This window comes from Phlebotomus papatasi, chromosome 2 (assembly GCF_024763615.1).
Source record: "Phlebotomus papatasi isolate M1 chromosome 2, Ppap_2.1, whole genome shotgun sequence".
NCBI lineage: Eukaryota > Metazoa > Arthropoda > Insecta > Diptera > Psychodidae > Phlebotomus > Phlebotomus papatasi.
In genome coordinates, this window is record NC_077223.1 from 111,563,398 (window position 1) to 111,582,881 (window position 19,484).

Consider the following 19,484-nt stretch of genomic DNA (forward strand, 5'->3'; position numbering starts at 1 on the left):
TTTTAATAAAATGTTGAATTTGCACGCAGAAAAGTAGAATGATGATGAAATACCTTACCCCATATGTTGTTAATTATATCACAATGGGAAAAATTTACTTATTAACGTTAATTTTATTTAAATTAATTACGCTATTTTTCTAAAAAGAAAAAAAAATGAAGTCTGACAGTTTTTAGACATTTTTGACGTAATTGTTTATAAATAAAAAATAACGTAATATAATAAACTTTAGATAATGGTTAGAGAGACACCAAAAATCGTTTCAATGAAATTGAATAACATTTTTAATATAATTTCTACAGTAGAGTAAAATCTTGCTACTCGGGTATACAATCATCCCTGTAAAGTTTCCTATTCATGTCTAAATTGTGAGGAAGGAAGAGAATGGATGATAGAGTGAGAGATGTTGCAGAAAATTTACTGTGAGACTTTTGTTTTCGTAAGAGAAAATTTCATTATATTTGCTTGGAAAATCTTTTGTGTGGAGATGAAAATATCTTTGCTACATTCGTTTCTTGCCCTTTTCTGTTATTTGCTTTTTTACAATTTACCAAAATACAGTCATCTTCTATTATATAAGAAAATCAATAATATGATTTGGATTTTACTTTTTAATATTTGTGTGAGTAAAAATTTTGCTGAATAGATGCGATAATATTTTTTTTTGTTGCTGCTCAAATTGTGCAAAGTTTATGATTACAGATACTACATATTGAATTGGTTCACTAAATGCTTTTAAATTTATTACAAACTAACTAAGTTTGTCTTATGAGCAAGAAAAAATTATTTTCGTTTTTATAAACATATACTTGACATTTCCAGTGAAATCTAGTTATATCCGTCTCGCTTGCACTCATCCACCGATTTTTAAACATGTTTTCAAAACAAAACAGTCTAAATTGAACTTCAAAGTTATACTTTAAGTTTGAAATATTAAGGGCACGTGTTGTTTTATTATTTGTAAATGAATCGAATGAAAATTAATTGAAATAGATTTCAAATTCAATTTTTGGAAGAAAGTAAACATTTTATAAAGATTTTGTTAAAAAATATTACAAGATTCAAAATATTATATTCAAAATGGATATAAATATTTAGAAAATGCATACACTAAATCAACTCATTAGACGTCTTCACATTTTGACATTTATCACATGCAGCTATCTATTTGAAAAAAAAAATAGAATTTTTCTTTTGAACCAAATAAAAAAGGTTTATCATAATTTCAACCTGTTTGGGTATTAATCTAGGAGGTTAGAAACATAGTTTTGGAAAATATTTTACGCGTTTTTATAAAAATTTAGTCTTGGAAATAAGTCTTTGAAAACACTAGCAAAGCAACTCATTGCTGTATAAAGGGATAGCCGACGGCGGTGGAACTGAGCTAGGTTTTTTAGGATGCTTAGACTCGTGGCTTGGATGCTATACCTCAATAATACTTTAAGTAATTCACCTATATTAACAGTTCACTTAATGGGAAAAGCAAAATGTTCACGAGTTCTAGGATATCACACAGTACCCCCCACGATGCAATTTATTTTAAAATTACAGATTCACAACTAATTTGGAAGGATTTATGAATCACTCAAGATACTGTCTGAAAATGGCTTATAGGAGTAATATTATTGAATATCAGATGAAAATTACTTATCTATTCATTATCGGTTCATAATCTATAGAAACCACCAGTTACTCACCTGATTTCTATCTTTTAGGAACTGGTTCAGAATTGTAAAAATTCCAAGATCTCGTCAATGTGCTCAAACACTATAACTCTATTCAGTTCCTCAATTGCTTTGTTATTCTAATTACGCTAGAACCAAATTTCCTCTACAAATATGCAAAAAAAAAATCATATATCATTGTAACACCACTTCTTAAAGTAGTTCCACCTCCCTGTATAACATTAAACTCTTGAGAAATTACACTACAAGTGTATGACTTTAAATTGAATTTTTAATATTCTTCTAATTTGTTGTCATTTTGAAGTAAAATGCATATATTAGAACCGCAAAAATGCGCCGGTTGATCATTTGTTATCTATCACCATCACAATAATAGACATCATCTGTTATCAAAGCTTAAAATTCATTTACAAATCATAACAAAAACAACTAATAAATTGTAGAATCTATGCCAAAATGTTTACTTTCTCAAAGAAAACAGACATCAAATTCAAAATTAGGGGAAACTGGGGCACCACCAAACACGGGGTACCACCAAACACTAATTTTTATTTCTTAACTACTTGGACTATCTCAACCATTTCTTCAGTAGACAAGCATCCCTATAGTGCCTATAAATTCCTATAGGTCTTGCCCTTAGAAGTCGAATATCTGATTAAAAAATCGCAGTGTTTGGTGCTACCCCGTGTTTGGTGGTGCCCCAGTTTCCCCTATGGACTTTTTCTCAGATTCTCAATCAGTTACCCTATTTACGGGTACTTTTGACACTGATTAAGAAAAACAGTCTATGGGTGGCTTTGTTTTGAAAGTGTATGATGTTGAAAATTACATTGTTGTAATGGTGAAAGATGCAGTACAGACATGGGGAGCAAAATATTAAGCGCTTTCAGCAACATCAATTTAATTGGCACTAATGAAGATGTATTTTTCACTCTCTACTTAACATTTCTACCGCAAGAATATGTTTAAAAAAAAATGAATAAGAGGCCAAGAGTTGGATTTTGTAGTGAGTAATTGTTGAAATTAACTTTAAAAAAGTGATTTGTACCATTTAATTTACTCCTAGGATGAACAATTAAGTTTCCAAAAATAAAAAGATAAATCTTAAAGATAGTCTCTTACTTAGTACTCTTACCTATACTTCCCATTCTATTTTAGTTAGTGATTTTTTCTCTAGAATTTTTCTAAACGATTTTTTTAAAAATATTTTATTGGAGAACATTTTATCCAACTTCCATTCACATTTTTGTCATTGTCACTTTCTGATTAAAAGTGTCCAAGAAAAATGACTTGCTTTTTCTTTCACTTCCCATCTCTAATTGCTGCAAAAATACGTACCTATTAAAAAACAAAAACAAAAAACAAAAACAAAAAAATAAAATGCGGTATTTGGGTAAGCAGAATTTAATTCTATATCTTCATTTTATTAATTGTCGTTGTCCATCGAATAATTTTATTGGTCAATAAAATCAACGTTTTGCCGTGTTTTATGAAATATTCTTTATTGATATAATGTTTTGATTTTAATATTTCTTCTAATTCCTTTTGAAACACCTAACTGTCATGATTTATGTTTTTCGACTGTTTAATACAATTTTTATATTTTTTTAATCAGAAAACAATCCTCTTTCTTGATCTTAAATCTAAATACACTCTTTTTAAACTTCTAACAATTTCTCTCTGTAGTTTCCTTTTTATTCTATTTTGTTGTGCTTAAAAAACTCTTCTTTTTTACACTACTCTCTTAATTTACCACAAGTCTCTCTGTCTTAGATATTTGTTGAGAATGTCAGTAACTTGTATTGATCTTTGCGTAGAACTTTTATACGTAAAACCTTATTATTATTGGCTAATGTAAACGTGAAATAGATTTTAGATATTTAGTAAAAACAAAAATATTAGTTGCATTTTATGTGTTTATCAGAAAAGTTTCTTTTCACCTTTCATTCTTTTTTTTTTATGTATAGAACTCGAAAAGATAACAAGATTCAATGTTTCGCTAGTAATTGAACATTTTAGAATTTTATTTGTGGTTGTTTATTCTAGTCAATTTATGAAAGAAATATCTGGCAATATTCCAAACCAAGCACGTCTTTTCGGTTGATGAATATTGAGAGTTGTGGGTAGAAATGGGGGGTTTATTTCGCTGTTGTAACACTTTCACTTCACCACTTGGAATGCCACAGCAAATGTATACGAAAAGGGTGGTTAAAATTATGTCAATTTTGTCTTTTTCTTTCACTTGTACAATCTGATAATCTTCCAACATTTCATTTGACTTTTGATATATCTGGAAAATGCGAATAAATGTACATTCATATACAATATACAGTGGCGATCAAAAAAGACGTTATAGTCGTAAAAATCAAAATAATTTCTTACTGCTTTATTATTTGATGAATTCTTTTATATAAATTAATAGTCCCTCCGTTCCGAAAAAAAGTCGTACGTTTAGGGAAAAATCAAAGATTAGGGAATGCTTTCAGGGAATGTTTTTGTTATTAGTGAATATCTTATGTATGAACTACCCTCCATCTTTATTTATAATATTGGGGTTCTGCCTCGACTATAAGTTAAAGAACGAAAGCATTAAAATTGACTTTTTGTCGCATTTTTTTCAATGAGCTCCGGTAGATAGCTAATTGTTAAAAATTGGTCTGCGATTAACGTTATAGCATTTGTTCGGAACTTTTAGTGTGTAATAGGAGAGATCAGTAGTTAATTCCGTTATATCGATTTTTATTAATCGAACATTGTGGAAAAAATTAGTTTGACTTTAGAAAACCGTCAGAAGGAGTAACATTACGTGTCATTGACGAATGGACGAAATGTTCGACTGGACATTATCTAAGACTTATCCAAAAATAAAAGAAATCATTTAATCCATTTAGAAGATATACCCAAAATATATATTTTTAGAGGAGAAGGGGATGTGTAGGGGGAAAAGGAAGGTCATAAATAATCCCAGGGTTTTATGGGGGGGTCCTCTGAACATTACAAGTGGCTATCTCTCATTATTCATCACATAAAACTCACTTGAAAAAAATATGGAAATAAGACAATTTTAAGACATTGGTTCCTTAATTTATGATCGCTGCTCAACCCCAATATTATCACTGAATATGGAAAATAGTTCATACAAAAGATATATTTGTAGTACTCAACTCATTTACCTTAAGATTGTTCTTCAATCTCAATTTTATCGCAAATGCACGTCGTTTTTCGGAACAAAATTATTTAACAAATGTACGACTTTTTTCGGAACGGAGGGAGTACTATAAATTAATTATATAAACTACTGTAAGTGCGGGTGACTTTGACAGCCCCCTGTTCGTAAGCTTTTCTTTATTTCTAGAACTTAAGGATGGTCTTTACTGATCAGACATGACAGATCGGATCGTATTTGTTTTATAAAAAAATATAAACTAATAATAAAATTGTAAGTTTTTTTTTATTTATTTGAATTTTGATTGATTTGAAAATTAATCTTACAAAGCCAGGTTTTTAAACTCTTTTGGATTAAAAAGATTTTTCTCATGACTACTTAAACCTTGATAAACAACATTATTGTTCTTTTCTAAAACTTATATTTCATAAATATAAAATAATTTGAAAAAAAGTGGAAGACTTTTGCAGGATTTTATCTTGAAACATTTTTAATACCTAACGGCCTCTTCTACACATTGTAAGAAATTCTTTGTCAAAATTTTCTCTTGAACGAAAAATTCTTATAATAGGGGTGATAGAAGACTTAACTTATAACTTAATATTATTACAATAATTTCTAATGTTCAGCCGTTATTTATTGTTCTTTATATAATTACATAATAAATTATTAAATAACGATTAATATTATGTTAAAAAAAGAATATGTTAAATCCGCTAGGTAATCTGTAAGGGCGGAAGCCCTCAAGTCAATCGCATGGATGAGCGTCTTGTTCGCTAGAGCTTTCTCTGTAATCCTCAGCGTTCTTTCTAACGATCTATATCCTACGACGATCCAACTTGAACTAACTCTCAATACCAAAACCGTTCAACGCTACCCCTCCCGATAGGGTAACTCACAGGTAGCAATAGTAACGTTCTTAGCAGAAATCGGCGCCGCTCCGAGAAACATCTATGATGTCAATTCAAATTCCAACGGAGGGTTAAACAGTTGGGAAGAAGCTACTACTGCTAATGAATACTAAAAATTCGATTTGCAATTGAAAACTCTTTAAAATATACTTTTTTAAGTGTCAAAAGAAGGAAGAATCGCTTAAATTTCAAAAGTTATTTAGATATTATAAGATCATAATAATCATAAATCATAACTACAAGATTGATTTATTAATAATAGGTTTTTTGTTGTGTGCCAAATTTTTGTTTTTAAGTAATATATTCTAAATACATTATACCAAGACAAAGATTCATACTTCCGTGCAAATTGTGGTTTTTTTTTATAATTCCTATTTACTGACGTTTGACATGAGAATTTCGAAACTTTTATATATTTATATTTAATTAAATTTATTTATATTTATCTATTACACTAATATCAATGCTAGTTGCTCACTTACACGTACTAAAACTCATAAATGGTATTTTTCGTCTTGGAAGAATAGAGGAAAGCGCGCTACCTTTAGACGATTTAACGTGAAATTTTGGATAAAGCAATGTGGAAGATCGGATTTTTAGAATTTAATATTTATGCTATTCTAGAGGGATTTGAAGTCTTTTTTTTATTTTTATTTAAATATTCCTATCATCGCACATTTTTCACATTCTTTTAGGTCTGAAGAACTGATAATAAGAATACCTTTGGAAGTTTAAGAACAAATAATAAACACATAAAAACGAAAACTGGATTTAATTTCGATTTTTAAACGGTTTTACTGACTTTTTAAAGAAAATATCTACTTATCCGTTCCAGAGTACCTCTTCCAAGTATCTCACCATTTTTTACTATAAATTTAAAACATAATTAGGTTGTCACTAGAATTACTTAAAATAAGTAAAATATGATAATGAAAATTATTATCCATCGTTAGATTCAGTTTATAGTAAACTAAGCACTGTTGAGTTGGATAACAACTTTAACAATTGTCGAATTGGTCTTATGTGAGTTACATCCTAAAATGTCTTTAAAACAAGTTACTGCTAAGCCTATACGAAATAGTTCGCTAATTTTGCGCTTGGAATAATAGTTCTGTAAACGGTTTTAAAGAGTTTAAAAAATTTTGATCGCCACTGTAAGACAAAACTCAACAATCCATTAAAAGGATTCCCACTCAATCTATATTCAATTCGATTTGCTCAATGGCAATGTCAAAATCTTCAACACACACAATTTTATCGGATATCTTGGTGGTAGATATTGAAGTCAACGGAGTGAATTGATGCCTTTTCGATATATACAATTTTCTCCGATGCCTCAAGAATCAGCCCACAATTTCTTTTTCATTTTCCTTTCTCGCCATATATATGTATGCCCTGGTGGAAGAAATTGAGTGCACAGAATCTCTTCATATTCAGTACTACTCTTTCTCATCGTTTTGTGATTGAGATACCTAGCTCTCTACCTTCTCATACCTTTAGTTTAGATCAATAGAGTAATCATCTTTCGCGGAAGGATGTGTCTTCTCGCAGCCCTAAAAAAGCATTTCTCCAATATTAAGCCCAAGGGAATGTTACGCTCTATAATCATGTAATTTCTTAAAATATGGAAGCAAAAATATTATATGTGACTTTGTAGGAGTGTGAAAAGATTAAAGTTCCTATACTTCTGTGTGTTTTAATTATGCCTTATCGTGATTACTTTGTATGATATATGTTTTATTTAGCAGAGATTTACACCTCAAAGTTCTTTGGTAAATGTCTCCATATAGAAATTAGGTTACTGGAAAAGGTTATGTGATATAATTTAACTTAGTCAGAGTATTTATTTTTTTATTGTATAAACATTGTAATATAGTTTCGTTTAAAATATTGCAAAACTCAAACAAAGAGCCAATATAATTTTATTTGTCATATTAAAAGAAAAAATAAACAATTTTATTTAATTTCAATAAAACTTACTTTGTTTTTTTCCCAAAAAATACTTCACAAAACACAATTGAAAAGATAAATATTTGTTTTGTTTTCAATTTTTTTATGTTTAAAGAATTTTCTGTAAGAAAGAAGTAAAACAGAAAAAAAATTCAAAAGAAATTAAGAAAAATTTAAAATTGCAATAATAAGAATTTTTTCACACTGTCTTTGCAAAATAAAGTTTCATTGATTTTTTTTAAATATATGCATTACACCGTGATGTGTCGCGAAAACAGAAAGAGACAGAAAAATAATGTTAATTATTTTAATCATTCCACTTTTTTATAATATTTAAATTTTTCTTCCAACTATTTTGAACGGTGGCTCTAGATTCTGCAAAATCTTCAAAAAAAGCGCGCTGATCGAAGAGGACGATTAGTCAAAAAAGAAAAGGGCTTTTCGAAAAGCAATCTTGTGCTGAAGGTAAAAGTTTTTTAAGGCGTTTCAAACAAAACATGCTTACCCGCATATCGCTTTTAGCATTTGAATATTTTTTTTATATATCTTATAACTTCGTATAAATACGTAATTTTTTGGCTATATTTTTTTGGATACAACATGAACCAAAATATATATATATATATATATACATTACTGTAATTTATTTTCAATATGATATATCGACCAAATTCTCAAGTTTCAGAAAAATAAATTTAAAAAAATTTATTATTCTGAAAAATAAAGCTTTTTGGAAAACAAGTGTGCTTAATGGGTCAACTATGAGTAGCAGATTAGCTGATCGATGTTGTTCTGTCACTCTAATTGGTTAATCGTCGCTGTTCAGTCACTCATTTTAGCCAATCAACGCCGAGCTGTAACTGAGATCAGCTAATCAGCACTAAATCAGCTGATTAGTGCCGATTAGTTACTTTGAGCAGCTGATTAATGGCAATCAGCTGATCAGTTATAAAAAGCAGCTGATCCCCATCGATTAGTCGTTTTGAGCAGTTTATCAGTGTTGATTAATTATCATAATTGGCTAATCGCAACTCAAATGAACCGCAAAAGGCAGACTTGTTTACCCATTTAATTTTGTTATACAGAGTTTTTTTTAGTAAAATTTGATACCATTTTATATTTTATTCATGAAGTTGATTTTTGATCTCTTGCAATTGGCAAAAAGTATTTGGGTTATTGACTTTTTTGCATCTTATATGTAAATTAAATTATGGTAAAGACATGACAATTTTTTGAGGTTGAACTCGATGAAGAAGGCGTATTGAAATTATTTTTGGGTTTTTAAAAGATAATTTACCTGACATGCTTTTTAAATTGTTTTTTTTTTTGAGTATTTTGGCTTCTTTTAATGTTTTCTTTTTATTAATTTTTATTCTAACTTGCACTTTGGTATTGTGCTATGTTCATTGAAATTCATTCTTAGATGAGCATTTGTATGCATTTGGCCACTTGCTTTCAATTCTAAGCTGAATCGTATGCTTTGGTACATTTTTTATTTTCTTATAGATTTTTAGACCTGTCTAAAATATACAATTTCTCAACATTTTCTCATACAACACAATCACAGAACACTTCACTTAAAACATTTTTGGCCACTCACTACACCGTAAATTTAAAACATTTTCTTAAAAACTTGAAACAACTACTGCCTCACCTTATTTGAAATTTTCCTCTTAGATACAGAGTATTATCAATGTGGTATTCAAAATATGAAACACTTATGTTAATTATTTTTCAAAGATTTCATTAAGTTTTTCTTAGTCAGAAATATCTGAAGTTTTATGTGTTTGAATATATCCGTGGATTTCCTAAAATTTTACCTACTATTAGTACCAATCCATAAAAATATAATTAATAAGATTACAAAAAAAAATTTAAATAAATTTTGATCACCAAAAAATTATATGTTTAGTTTACAACATGGTTCAATTATTACAACCTCTGACAAGATATATTAAATAAATAATTTTATTTATCACAATGCTTTAATAATTAAAATATGAGGTATATTGCAAATTTTCTTTTACAAGATAAGTATAGTTGCATAAGCAAGAATAAAGCTTCTTAATCAGATGAAGAAATCTCCTTTGTACTTCAGTAATGATATTTCTTTTTTTATCGTCAAACCTTAAATGTAAAACATGTTTTTTTTTTAAGAAAAGGTTAAAACGTCATTTTGTTATTTTTAGCATCTAATGTAATCAAAATTCTTCTAAAACTTATAAATTTTAAGCTTTAGTATTTTGTACATCACTTACTCAGAATTTTAATTCACGTATTCCTTTAAGACATGGATTCATAATTAGAAATAATATTTTTATCATTTATTGACATGTGATTAAATATTAATATATTAAAATAAAATATTTTATCCCATGGTGATTTTGATTGGCTAAAGTTTTCAGTGCTTTGAATAATTTTCAGCTCTATCCAATCAGAGAACATGCTAGGATTAAAATATTTTATCACTTTAAATATTAATTTAGCTTTATTCTGAATCCTCTAGTGGTCATACTCAATTCATATGTTTCCGAAATAGTTAGGTTATTGAAAAATAAATTAAAGAATTTATATTGAACCATATTAATTGGCATTATCGAGTTTAAAAATCAGTTCTTTATAAGAACAATCCATTAAAATATAAAAATAAAAGAATTTTAAAATATTAACCTAAATGACACTTTTAATCCTGCATTTCAATCCTATTTAATTTACTGAGAATGAAGTGCATATAATAATATCATTAAAATATTTTTCTCTATGTTTTACTGTAGGGTTTTCCTTCTCATAAGCTTGAGCATAAATGTGAATAAGATTCTTTAGCCTCTGTCATTTTAATCATACTTGATCGATTGTCTTCCTCTCCCCTATTAAATAGTCTTCTTTTGTTTTGTTAACGAAGAGAAATTGTGTATTCCCTTCCATAAAACTATAGCCAGTGTAAATTTCAGGCATTTTAGGACAGGTTAATGAGAGGTGAATTGAATATGATATGAAAATGAAACCTTCGGTTTTAGTGTTCTTAGGACTATTTCTGTATGATATTGGATGTATAAATTATTACCAAACAAAATATTTAAAAAAAAAATATCGCCATTCAAATGCAACATTAGAAGTTAAACGATAGCTCCAAATAGAGAGATTTGGCAGCGACTTTTTTTCTTCTTTGCTTTTGAATGCAGTTAATTCATGTGCTATGATCAAGAACATTCAGCGTTTTTTGCGGGGATGCTTTTTAGATGCTGACCTGGCTGGGTGTTAATGTCAAGCGCAATGTGATGGAAAAGACTCCGTTTTAAAATAAATGTATCCCGCTACTGGGACCCCAGGCTGGAGGGCGTTTGAGGCTATAGTCAGAGATCTGATGAGGTCATTTAATGTGTTTAAGTGACACATTTAGGTCAAACTCCTATATTTCAGACGCCACCTCCATGCAGACTTTGCTCTAGCGTATGGGATGTGACTAAATTGCATTCACTAAAGCTCATTTGCCATTCATACAAATTCTACCCAGAGTATCCACACTCTCAAAATGCCACATTGACAATGTTCTTCCTTCAAAATATTTCAATTGTTACAAGTTTTAGACAAAAGGTGAATCTGGAATTTGTTACGGCAATGTTCTTGAAGTTGTTCTTACAAAATTACACCTGCAAAATTCTACACCGAAAACGCGTTACAGAATCTACGATTTTTTAAATATCACTCACATGGAAAAAATTTAAAGACTTTGGGAAAAATTGTAAAAGAAAAACAGTATTGGTCACTCGGAAGATTCCATAGAGGCTTCAATGTAAACGAGTTATTGTAAGGAATGTTAATGGAGAAATCACCTCCAGCAAGTTTATCCTGACCAAAATCATTACCTGCGATGCTATCCGCAACTATTTTAACACTGATTACATTTTTGTGATTCAATTTCGACAGAAGACCTATATCGCTTTGTATCTTCTTTTCGAAATTTATATGAGAATTTCGCTGCTTCGCAAGCTCTTAATTTACAAATAGAAAAGAAAACCATTTTACAAATAAAATTTCTACCACTTATTTTCAATGAAAAATTGAACATTTTAAATTTTTGTTTACATAACCAGTCTTTCAACGAACTATTAATTACTACTTTAACAAAAATAATTAATTACATAAAATGGGAGAATTTCTATAAAGTGTTTCTTACTATGTACTTGAAAAACATTTCACTTAAGAAATTCTATCGTCAAGCTAGAAGTTGCAGAATAAGCTTTCTATCCCAAGTTAATCTGAATTCTATATATTTTAATTGAAAATGTAAAATTGTCTGAAGCATATTCAAATTATTTTGCAGAGATATCTCTGCGAAATGCCTTTAGATGAAAATCCATTCAACATTTTTAGTGATTCGTGGCAAAAGCTTCTGGCAGCGCAAGCTCATTTAGACCAAAAAAGTATATGTGAAAATTATGAAAATCAGACAGCATAACTTGCTGTGTTGGAAAATGTTATCGTGATTATCCAATTGGCAGTTCCTGCTGCTTTTGGGGTGATTAAAATTCAATTTGGTTCTCGTATGAATCTCACGGGAGATGCCACAGTCGACAAAATCCGAGGCGGAGAGAGATTATTGGGTCAGTTGTCCAGGAATTGATGCTGTACCTGGAAGAGGGATTTTCATTAATGCGATGGACTGGGGAGTTGATGTTTAAATCAAATCAAACTGAAGGATAATTAAATACAGTACCAGGAAGCGACAGGCAGGAAATTTTCTATTGATTCAATAAATATTTGATGATGCTCAAGTTGTTAGATACCGACATTTCTGGTATTTGCTCCACAGTTTCATAGAAAGATTTTTTCTCTGTAAATATTTAATAATACTGTGTGTTAAAAAGTATATCACGAAAACTTTTTCTTTCTTTTATTATCATTCATAGAATATTGTATGGACGTTATAATGTGTGTGTATAAGAAAATTGAATGAAAAGATTAAGGTGAAAGTATAAGGATGAAAATAACTTACAGAAAGTTGAATACTGCTTCAGCTTTTTGGCAAATACAATTATTTAATCTTGAGCAAAAATGAAAAGAACTTCACAAATATTTCTGCCATTTCACTTTTTCCGATGCTATAACTCACATCAAATTTTATCTTTTTATCTTTTTGTACTGCAATCTCTAATTTCCTTTTTATCTAAAAGCACAATGAATTGCTCTTGTTTTGAGGTAGTATCATTGAATCGCTCTTAACTACGGTTAAATCGAAAGGTTTCGGCTTGGATCATTTCCAGAAATCATCAAATATACTTCGCTTGATATTTTTAATTACCTGAAAAAATTAAAGATTTTTTAACTATTGTTAGTCCTAATAAACAGAAAAAGGTAAAGAAGAAAAAAAAATTGAACGGATTTCATTTTAAAAAAATTGTAGATAGCACATTTTTTCCTCTTTAAATTATTCTATTAAAATTTTAATTTCATGTTGTATTTTAATAAATAATAATAATAATAATAATGCTGGCACAACATTCCATGAAGGAACTAGGCCTTTCCGAAAGGGGATTTCTAGACATGCATTATTATTTTTTCTTGTACGGGATGAGGTTGTCAGTCCCATGCCCGTAAAATCAAGTGCAGTGAGTTTCACTGGATACAATCCGAACACCTTTAACGCCAGAAAAATTCCTGGTGACCTATTTTTATTAATTGTTGTATTTTATTAATATTAAATACTTCTTTCCAAACGTTTACAATACATTGAAATAAAATTAAAAATCGCGTTAGTTTTTCTATTTTCGCTGCGAAATTCTTGCACGGAATTATTAAAGATGCCAACGGGAGTATATTTCAGTTTCAGAAACAAATATGTAGGGGAAATTTCCAAATACTCAATGATTCACAATGAGATGCATTTCCACAAACTCCTCTTAAACAGACCTTTTTTTAACATTGAAATGGTATACAAAATGGTTGTAATTTTTTAGAAGAGTTTCCAGCCGTAACAAAATGCTATTGGGTCTCAAAATTTTTGAGGTTACTTGGTTTTCTTCTGCTAGTTAAAGTAAATTTCTTTTAATTGATTATTTTAAGAATGTTTATCAGGTTTTTGAAACTTAAAAACTACGACTTGCTAAATATAGGAATTTGTAAGTTACACAAACTTTGTCGATTTTAAATATGACGTCTAGATAAATCTTCTGTATAGAACTACTTTTTTGAATAGAAAAATTACGTCCTTTAATATAAGCTTTTGCATTTCTGAAAATTGAAGGCTGTTCTGTAAACTCTTATTTTAACTAACTAAGGCTTAAGTTTGCTTCCTTAACCTATGCTTTCTACTTCGAAGCCTTCACCTTCAAGTGAGATCAAGAGCTAAGGCATTCTAAGTTTATACGTTCCTGCCAATGTTAAATTTTAAAGAATTGGATTAAAAAAATATCTTTTCAATTTTGTAGTTAATTTTCTTTCTGATCTAATCCCAATTGAATACAGGATTATCAATCATACCACACTCTCTCTTAAATTTTATGCAATTGAAAATTTTCAGCGCGATTGCTATTCGTATTGCAGAATTATTCCACCAACAAGAGCCACGTTTACACGAAAATATTCATCACAATAAAATATCAATAAATGGACAATTTGCACATGTTTTAGGAAATCCGGATAATTTACCATTTTAATGAGCGTCATACCTTAAAATTTAACATGAAAATGCAATCCAGGAAATTTGACCATCTCATGCTATGAATAGGTAAACATAATACAAAATTTTAAATAACAATGAGAGATTAAGTTTATCTGGTAAAGCAGTAACATTGTACAATGTATCTCTGAATTCTAGTTGATGCATTAAAGTGTTAAATAATTACACTGTAAATAAATTGTGACACGCAAAGTAATATTTAACTATTATTAATAACAAGTTCTCTAAACCTATGATCTAAACTAAGTATGATGATCTCTGTGAATTTAAATATAATATTTTTTTAGAATATCCTTAATTTTTTATTTTCTTTTTTTTTTAGTTTAGTTCTAGTATATAGGATGTATTTTGGAAATTAAATCTTATCTGCTGTTACAATTAAAAGAAATTCTATCTATTAGGGTATTTTTAAGTTTTCCCCACAAACATTTTGTAAAAAAAAATACGCAAGGAAAGGTAATTTTCAAATTATTAGAACTAATAATGATAAAATTACGTTATTTTTTTATTATGTTTCTAATCTGGTAACGAAATGTTTGTAGGGTTTTGTTAAAAGCAAGAAAAAATATATAAAATATTGTAATTTTACGTAGAAGAAGGATTCATTTGAAAAAGTATCTACTTCTTTTTCAAAATAATTAATATAAATCACATAAATACACTTTTAAACAGAGCATCAAGACACAGTAAAATGGCATAAAAATATTCAATTAAATTTGAACAATTGAGTAATACGTGAAATTTCAAATTTGTAATCCAATTATAAAATTTTCTGCTCTTTACTTGTGTCTTTTCAGTTCCTCAACATGGCCTCGGTCTTTATGCGAATCTTCAATTTGATTTGCATGATGCTCCTCATTGGACACTGGAGTGGATGTTTGCAATTCCTGGTGCCAATGCTCCAGGGATTTCCCTCGAACTCATGGGTGGCAATTAATGAATTGCAGGTAAATTTTCGTATTGATTTTCCAGAGCAAATTTGACCAGACATCCTCGGTTGAGGTCACTCCAGGAATTTATTTCTAAATTATTCATATTCTCTATTCGGTCTGCTAATTATTTCAGTCTCAATGTCTTTCTATTTATTCTTATTCTCTTTCTCGCATTTGAAAGATTGGACATTTTTACTCTTTTATGGTTGAAAAAGTCAAGAGACACTAAAACATTTTTACGAAGAGGAATTTCACAACAGTAGTTTTTTTCAAATATTATGTTTTTCGCAAAAAAAAAATATTCGCCATATTTGCTTATCATTATTTTTATTACAAAAATAGGAATTTAACGTAAAAAAAAGTTTCACGTTATTAATTCTAATAATGTAATACATATATTTTTTTATTATGTATTTCATACAGAACACTTGCATAATCCTTTTTAAATTCAGTTAAATTATGTTGAATTCTTTTATTGTGTCTGCCGTGGCCTTCACAACCGATCCTATACTATAAAATGTCAGAACAGTAAAGTGAAATTCCACTTGATCCCTACCTGTTTTTTTTTTTGTAGGACAAATTATTCTTCGGATGAGCGTTGGAATCTGTTGATCGAATGTTATGAATCAAACACACAATTTAACGGCAGAGTTGAAAATACTTGAAGGACCAATTCGTATCTCTGAAGAGAATAAAGAATATAATGCACTCGTAAACTAAAAAAACTGATATACAAGAAAATAGACAAATTATATACACAAATCCTAAAAAAAAAGACTAATCAAGAATCACTGAGGAAGACACAATATAGGTGCCGAAAGATCTGGTAAAATTGTGTGTTTGATTCACAGGATTTGATCAACGAATTCCAACGCTCACCAGTAGAACAATTTGTCCTAAAAAATCCTCTAAAGTTCACCACGTGTCAAGACATGTAAAAAAAAATATTTTTTCACCGTTTCAATTAACATTTATTGCGTTTACTCACATTTACGTTCAGAAGAGATGTTAGTAAGACTATAAATAAATGCAACAAAGCAATTTTAAACGAATAAAAAGTTTGTTTTATTACAGTAAATGTGAGTTTTTTGATGGTACTCTTAAGGACCCATTATTGGGCTTTAGAGGGTTACGATCCAACGTCGGTTATACCTATCTCCATTCCTACTGTTTTTTATTCTTTACTAAAGAAACTCTTGACTTTTACTCTTCCACAAACGAAATTTATTTAGCAATATCAAAATATTAAGAAAGTGTTTTTTTTTTCTTCTAAATGTCTCAATTGCATTCACAATTCCCTTCGTATATTAATTTATTTTTTTGTTTAGTACGAAAAAGATGTTACATCGCATTTAATTTATTAGAAATTTCTGTTCTAAAAGGTAACTCTTACACGGTATTTCTCTCTCCCACTCACAGGAAGCATATTGGTTAGAACAATACTCATGGGCGTTGTTTAAGGCAATGTCCCACATGCTCTGTATCGGTTATGGCAGGTAAGGTGTTCTCAATACTCCCCCATCCATTTCCTTTTCATCCATCTCTCTCCACAGATCCACCAACGTTGGCAAAAAGCAAAAAAGGAAGCTCTTGTGTGTCATCCTCATCCTTTCTGCCCAATCACTTTCAACCCATCTATAGGCACACATTCAGCTCCTATTTTGCCATCTCCTTTCGTGCTCTTTGATCCCCCATTCGAGCCTTATGATATTGTCTCTTAACATTTTGTAGGAGTACACTCAGAAAAATTATCTTTTTCATTATTTTATTATAATATAAATACTTTACCAAATTTGAATGCTATTTCTTTATAAATTATACAACAAAATCCTGTTTGTTTTGATTTTGTACAACTCCATACAGTTAGAAATCAGTTTAGATATATTTTCGTTACTTAACCTAACTGAAAACCATGTCAATGTCTTGAACAAAAGTAAGAAATAAAAATAAGTATTACAAAACAAAACCAAAAACAAGAAACGAATATACTAACGAAATATTCGAATTCCCAATTTTTCTTTTGCAAACCTTGAGAAATATAATGCAATATTTTATGATGATTCGCATATGTAAAAATGTTTTATAATTACCATTTTTTCTAGAAAAATATATATAAGAATAATTTTTTTTTTGCAAAGATGAATATCGTATTACATTTTATATTTTTTAAATGAATTCAAGGAAGTTTTACTTTTCACAAAGAAAACTCTATGATGTTGTTTATGATGTTATGTTATGTAACTAAATCAAGCATTTTGACATGTATTTCCTGTTTCGAAATATTTTTTCTGAGTGTAAGAGGACAATGGGTGACCTATGAGTAGGAAAGTAATTGAGAGATTGAAAAAACGCAATTCCTCCTTTAATCATAAAATATGATCTTTTCATGTAGTGTTTATTTATTGTTGTTATTACATTATAATTATTCTATTTAACTCTTATTTATTTTTATTGCGCTGTCAATTTACGAACAATTTTCCACATCATCGGACTCTGGATATGATACATAAAATGTGGATCAACGCCTGTCCTCTACCCCCTGACAAAAAACCGTAAATTTTATGTTGTGTGTGTGACAATTGTGTAGATTTCCCCCGCAATCACTAACTGATATGTGGTTAACTATGTTATCCATGATATCAGGGGCTACGTGCTATGCATTATTTCTCGGACATGCCACAAATCTTATTCAAAGTTTGGATTCTAGTAGAAGACAATATCGTGAAAAGGTGATTTATCTCACAATCATTCTCATTCTCATTATTTCATTCCAATTTATATATAAATATATATATTTTTATATATTTATATATTTAATGACAAAAAATAATTATTGTTTTTGTTGATTTTTTAATCAAATTAACAAGGAAATATTTATTGTGTGCAAAAAAATAATGATCAATTAATCATTTTTCCTTTTTTTGAGTAATTTTTACGTAATTTTCACCATGAGCTGTAATGTTCGTCAGTTTGGAAAAACCGGCGACTCATGGGCTTCTGAAAAATTTTCGCCAAATCATTGTTCTTCACATTGTGTTATGGATAGCAATCATGAAGTAAAATTCCTAAAATACTTCAAATATATTCAGGTTAAACAAGTTGAAGAGTACATGGCATACAGAAAGTTGCCAAGAGACATGAGACAGCGAATAACAGAGTACTTTGAGCATCGTTACCAAGGCAAATTCTTTGATGAAGAATTGATCCTTGGGGAATTAAGTGAAAAGTTGAGGGAAGACGTTATCAATTACAATTGCAGGTGTGTCACATTTTCTACTTTTTAAATTGTCATCCCTACTTTTTTTGTAAATTATTACCATTTTTAACGAATCATTTGGTATTTATTATATAATTCCATTCATTTCATAAAATAAGACGTTCTTGATGTTTTTAGTCCTAATCATTAGATTTTTTTTTTATAAACCAATGTTTTCACAATAACCTTCGGTTCGAGAAAACTATTCTCACAAATGAATTTTAAAAGAGAATAATATTGAAAAAAGGCTGCAAATAATTATGAATAACAAAAAAATGCTTATACATAAAACAGAACAATTTGAAAATAATAATTTTCATTTTGGTATGGTTGCGTGGCTCCTTTTATCTTTTGTTTTTTTATTAATATCATTTTTTTTATTTTGTAAAAATATCGCTATCAGCTTTCCAACATAAATTTTAGTTAAGAAAAATGATACTTATAAAATCATATCAGTGAGAAACAATGGATGGAATTACTAAAGTATTATGCTCACTCACAAAATAATTTTTAATAGAAAACAATTTGAGGAGTATCCGATTCACAAAGCTTGCATGATATTTAATTTAATTTAAAACACCCGACAAATTAAAAAAAAAACAATTAAAGGAACATCTTTAAAGTCTATACCACGCAACTATATTTATGTTGTAACAAAGATTTTTTCAATGTTTTTTCTAGTGGTCATTCTTGTGATTTCACTAAAAGAATTTCCTTTTATTCTATTTTTATAAAACAGACTTAATTTTGTGTCTTCCTCATAACTGTTTGCTTGATTGCATACGAAAGGTTTTTCAATTGCTTGACTACTCGCTATCTCAAAACACTTATTCCAATTGAACAACGGTGGATAAAAATCATTTATGTTGTTTTTTTATCCTTTTCTTGCTTTACCATCCTTCAAA

At 29.1% G+C, this 19,484-nt stretch overlaps 1 protein-coding gene across 5 annotated transcripts in view; it reads left to right on the forward strand.

Moving 5' to 3' along the window:
* Positions 1-19,484, forward strand: part of LOC129800871 (potassium voltage-gated channel subfamily H member 7) — a 147,739-nt gene that overhangs the window by 109,571 nt on the left and 18,684 nt on the right. For 2 of the 5 annotated variants that reach the window (XM_055845582.1, XM_055845584.1), the window contains 2 exons: positions 15,189-15,338; positions 16,743-16,819. In XM_055845582.1, coding sequence (XP_055701557.1) covers positions 15,189-15,338; positions 16,743-16,819 — 227 coding nt within the window. Of the gene's footprint in view, positions 1-8,084; positions 8,178-15,188; positions 15,339-16,742; positions 17,756-17,910; positions 18,053-18,412; positions 18,583-19,484 lie in introns of those variants that run through there. The other 3 variants (XM_055845586.1, XM_055845583.1, XM_055845585.1) reach the window with 3 other exon arrangements.